This window comes from Adiantum capillus-veneris, chromosome 3 (genome assembly GCF_014529385.1).
Source record: "Adiantum capillus-veneris isolate H3 chromosome 3, ASM1452938v2, whole genome shotgun sequence".
Taxonomy (NCBI): Eukaryota; Viridiplantae; Streptophyta; class Polypodiopsida; order Polypodiales; family Pteridaceae; genus Adiantum; species Adiantum capillus-veneris.
In genome coordinates, this window is record NC_140933.1 from 48,695,856 (window position 1) to 48,700,437 (window position 4,582).

Below are 4,582 nucleotides of genomic sequence, written 5' to 3' on the forward strand. Positions count from 1 at the left end.
ACACATGCCTTTGTCTTCCTGAATCTTCAAGTCATTCCTCTCATGTGCGTGCACGCCGGAAGGTTGCACAAAATTATCGACGTCAACTCGCTATACAACGTACGATATACTTGCTAGAGGATGCCTTGCCATGCTCAACAAATGGCCATGGTCATGGTAGGAGTCCCTCCACATTTGTGGAGGGTTCTATCCATGGTGATGTGACTATTCCACAAGTTCCTTTGCAAACTGTCATGCAAGGACAAGGACGAAGACAGCACACTCTTTCATGTTTGGATGAGACAAGAAGATATCGTCGACAACAACGGGCAAGGAAACGCACCTCCAACATAATACAATAGCGCCATCAACATGACGGACACTTTTGCCCTCTCATAGACGCTCAAAATGAGGAACAGGTCCCATATGTTCATGACACATCACTTGGAGGAATTGCTTGCATTCTACATGCCTATCCATGTCTACGAGGTGTCCACCCTTCCATGCTACCATTGATACATGTCTCATTGCCTACAGATCATACAGGAACCATGTCCTCCTTCTGTGAGTTTTGTGGTGCACGTCTTTGGCCGTGTGAAATGAAGAAGGAAGATACACCATCAATGGGAAAATATTGTTGCAAAGGTGGGAAAATATCCCTCTTTCCTCTTGCAAGACCGCCAGATGTATTGGAGAGGCTACTCACTAATAGTGATGCTTTGAGTAGGTCTTTCAGAAGAAACATCAGGAGTTACAATAGTGTTATGCCATTTGCATCTCTTGGAGCTACCATTGATGAGACATTGATGGGTAGTTCTGGTGCATATTGCTTTCGTGTACATGGCCATGTGTACCATCGAATTGGTTCTTTGCTACCACATGAAGTAGGGGCTCCAAAATTTTCACAGATATATGTATATGATACTAAGCATGAGGTTCGGAATCGTATGAGTGCCTTGGATGGTTTGAATTTCTCCACTCTTGAAGCATTATCAATGATGATGCGATGCGATCATGTAATCCGTATGCGAATGCCTTCTATAATGTTGGTAGAATGTTACGTGACAGTCCTGGTGTGGAGATCAAAATGACAATTTGTGAGAATAGAAATACTTCCAGGTAGTACTTGATACCTGTTGGCAATGAGGTTGCTGCAATTATGCCAGGTCAAGGGGATGTACAAACCGTTGGCCATCGAGACATTGTGATACATTGTCAAAATGGAAGGCTGCAAAGGATTTCAAATCTACACAGATCGTACATGCCACTATTGTATGTTCTTCTCTTTCCATGGGGAGAAGATGGATGGCATATCAAGCTTCCTTATGATAATGTGCATGGCCCTTTGGATGCCTTGGTTGGTCGACAATGTGTCACTCAAAGAGAGTACTATGCATATCGGCTACAGGTTCGTGTTGATATAGAGTCATGCTTGCTTCGTGGGGGTCGTTTACTTCAACAATTTATGGTTGATGCATATTGTTCCATTGAGGAATGTCATCTTGCATGGGTTCGTACAAATCAGGAGACGTTGAGGGCAGAATTGTATGCAGGCTTGGTTGACATGGTGCATTTGTCTGGGAGTGATGGTGTAGTTTGACGGTCTGCAGGTCGAAGAATTGTCTTACCCTCATCTTTTATAGGTGGCCCTCGGCACATGTACCAATTGTATCAAGATGCAATGGCAATTGTGCGTGCAAAGGGAAATCCAGACCTATTTATCACATTCACATGTAACCCCAAATGGCCAGAAATAAATGAGGCATTACTTCCAGGACAAGTTTCCTATGATCGACCAGACATAACCACAAGGGTTTTCTTCTTGAAACACTCGAGAATGATGAAGTATATCTTAAAGAAAGATATTTTTGGGAAAGTGGTGGCTTACATGTCTGTCGTGGAGTTCCAAAAGAGAGGCATTCTCATACATTATTGATTCTAGATCCTCGATGTAAGCCTCAACCAACATTTGACTATGACAAGATGGTTTGTGCAAAGCTGCCAGATAAAAATCAATTTCCAGTGCTGCATGATATCATTGTTAGTTTTAACATTCATGGTCCATGCGGTGAGTTCAATAGTTCATCTCCTTGCATGGTTGATGGCCGATGTATTAGAAAATATCCACGTTCATTTTGTGAGCAAACAAGCATGGATAATAATGTCTACCCCATTTATGTGCGACGAAACAATGGCTTCACCGCCAAGGTTAGGGGTTCTACTATTGATAACCAATGGGTTGTGCCATATAATCCTGTTTTGTCAACACTATTTAGTGCGCATATCAATGTTGAGGTATGCTCGACAATTTCAGCCGTCAAGTATGTCTATAAGTACATCTACAAGGGGCATGATAGGGCAACTGTAAGATTCCATACATCGGTACGTGATGCAGAAAGGGTGAACATTGATGAGATAGACATGTACACGGATGGCCGCTATGTATCTACATGTGAGTCTTGCTGGAGAATGTTTGAATATCCTTTGCACAATGACGCACCAGTTGTTCAGAGATTGAGCGTGCATGTTCTGGCTGGTCAAATGGTGACTTTTTGAGATAGTCATAGACTTAATGATGTCTTGCAAAGAGATAATGCAGAGAAGACCACTTTGACAGAGTGGTTCACATGCAACTTGGAGAATCCTGAAGCAAACGATAGTTTGTACATTGATTTTCCTCAAAAGTGGGTGTGGAATTCGGGTTCCAAGAAATGGACAAAGAGACGTCGTGGGGACACTATTGGGCGGATGTATTTTGTGCAGCCCTCTGCAGGTGAACGATATTATGTCCATTTGCTTTTGACTATTTGTAAAGGATGTAAATCATTTGAGGATCTACGCTCCGCAAATGGTGTATTGTTTCCAACATTCAAAGCAACATGCATTGCAAGGGGTATCTTGGAATATGATGGGGAATGGTTCGGATGCATGGAGGAAGCTTGCAGTACACATACAGGCTTGCAATTGAGACATTTGTTTGTGACCATTCTATTGTTTTGTGAACCCTCCTCCCCTCATCTCTTATGGGAAATATTTCGACGTTTTTTGTATGAGGACTATCAACACATGTTGGAGATGAGATATGAGTTGTTAGATGGTTGTACACAGGTTGCTGAAGGGTATGCATTGAGAGATTTTCATAACATTCTTGGTACTTTTGGACGAAGTTTAGCTGAATTTCCTGGAATTCCAATGCTTGATGAACGCTTTGTGACACGTGATAAAAATAGCTTGCTTTTCCAAGAGCAATGCCTTGACACAATGCAAGAGCTATCCGTGTCATGTGAAATGGAGTAGAGTCTAAATGAAGATCAAAGGATTTCTTTTGAGGCAGTATTGCATGGACTGCCTATTGATGGTGGGGCTATTTTTTTCCTAGATGGTCCTGCAGGGACTGGGAAAACTTATTTGTATAATTGTTTGTTGTCACGTGTGCGTGGAGAAGGAGAAGTTTCATTGGCCATAGCATCTTCTGGTATTTAAGCATTGCTATTGCGAAATGGACGCACTGCACATTCTAGATTCAAGATACCCTTGGACCTTGATAGTTGTAGCACATGCAATATCCCTGTTCAGGGTCAACTTGCTGAATTGCTTAGAATGTGCAAGTTTATTGTGTGGGATGAGGCTCCTATGATGCATCGATATGCCTTCGAAGCTTTGGATAGGTCTTTGCAAGATATCATGTGCTGAACAAATCCATTTGGTGGAAAAGTGTTGCTTCTTGGGAGAGATTTCAGACAGATCTTACCATTGGTGTTCCAGGGAGCGCGTGCTGACATTGTTGATGCTACACTTTGTCGATCGCACTTATGGAATCGTGTGAAGATTCTTAGATTGGCACATAACATGCGTGTGGGAGGTGGTGATGTTGCAAATTCTGCCTATAGAGAATGGCTTATGGATGTAGGAAATGGGACTTTGACAATCGGTGATGAACAAATGATAGAAATCCCCCGTCACATGGTGCTTTCTTCATCCTCATTGGATGTATTGATAGGTTGCATCTATTGAGAAATTGATAAAGATGTGGTCCATGCAGAATACTTCAGAGAGCGTGCAATACTTTAGTGCTGACTCTGTGGCAGAAAACTCGATGCAAGATCCTTTCTTATACTCTGTGGAGTTTTTAAATAGTCTCACCTTGGGTGGTGGATTTCCAACACATTGTTTGGAGTTGAAAATGAATGCCCCAATAATTCTACTACGAAACATTGATCCAAGTCGAGGTCTATGTAATGGGACCCGCTTGGTGTACAAGGAATAAAATCGCTAGCTTTTGGAAAAAGTGTTATAGCTAGCATATATAATATTTTTATTGTACTTTCAAGACAAACTTCCCAAGTTCCCCCTCTACTTCTTTGGAAATGGATTGAGGCATCGAAAGTATTGCTTCATGAGCATATATACCAATTTATCAAAGGTCTCATCCTTACGATAAAGAAAACATATCCAGGTGAAATGATTGGAGTCATCAACTAGTAACATCAAATAAAGGGCACTCTCAAGTGATGGAACCTGCATAGGTACACCAAGGCTCCAAAATCTTCAAGGCTTACCGAATAGAGTACTTTCATAAAGTCTCTCTATGTTGCTTCCCTCA

At 41.9% G+C, this 4,582-nt stretch overlaps 1 protein-coding gene across 1 annotated transcript; it reads left to right on the forward strand.

Moving 5' to 3' along the window:
* Positions 1-2,130: 2,130 nt before the first annotated feature.
* LOC147460879 (uncharacterized) lies at positions 2,131-3,276 on the forward strand. Its single transcript, XM_086504260.1, has 2 exons — positions 2,131-2,431; positions 2,537-3,276. The coding sequence occupies exons 1-2, from the start codon at positions 2,131-2,133 to the stop codon at positions 3,274-3,276; spliced, it is 1,041 nt and encodes a 346-aa protein (XP_086360386.1).
* The last annotated feature ends 1,306 nt before the right edge of the window (positions 3,277-4,582 follow it).

What these genes read in the sequence shown, in the direction of transcription:
- LOC147460879 (XM_086504260.1), top strand. Translation starts at nt 2,131, where the DNA reads ATGGATAATAATGTCTACCCCATTTATGTGCGACGAAACAATGGCTTC. An exon ending in TGGCCGCTATGTATCTACAT is followed by an intron (nt 2,432 to 2,536) that starts GTGAGTCTTGCT and finishes TGACTTTTTGAG; the next exon opens with ATAGTCATAGACTTAATGAT.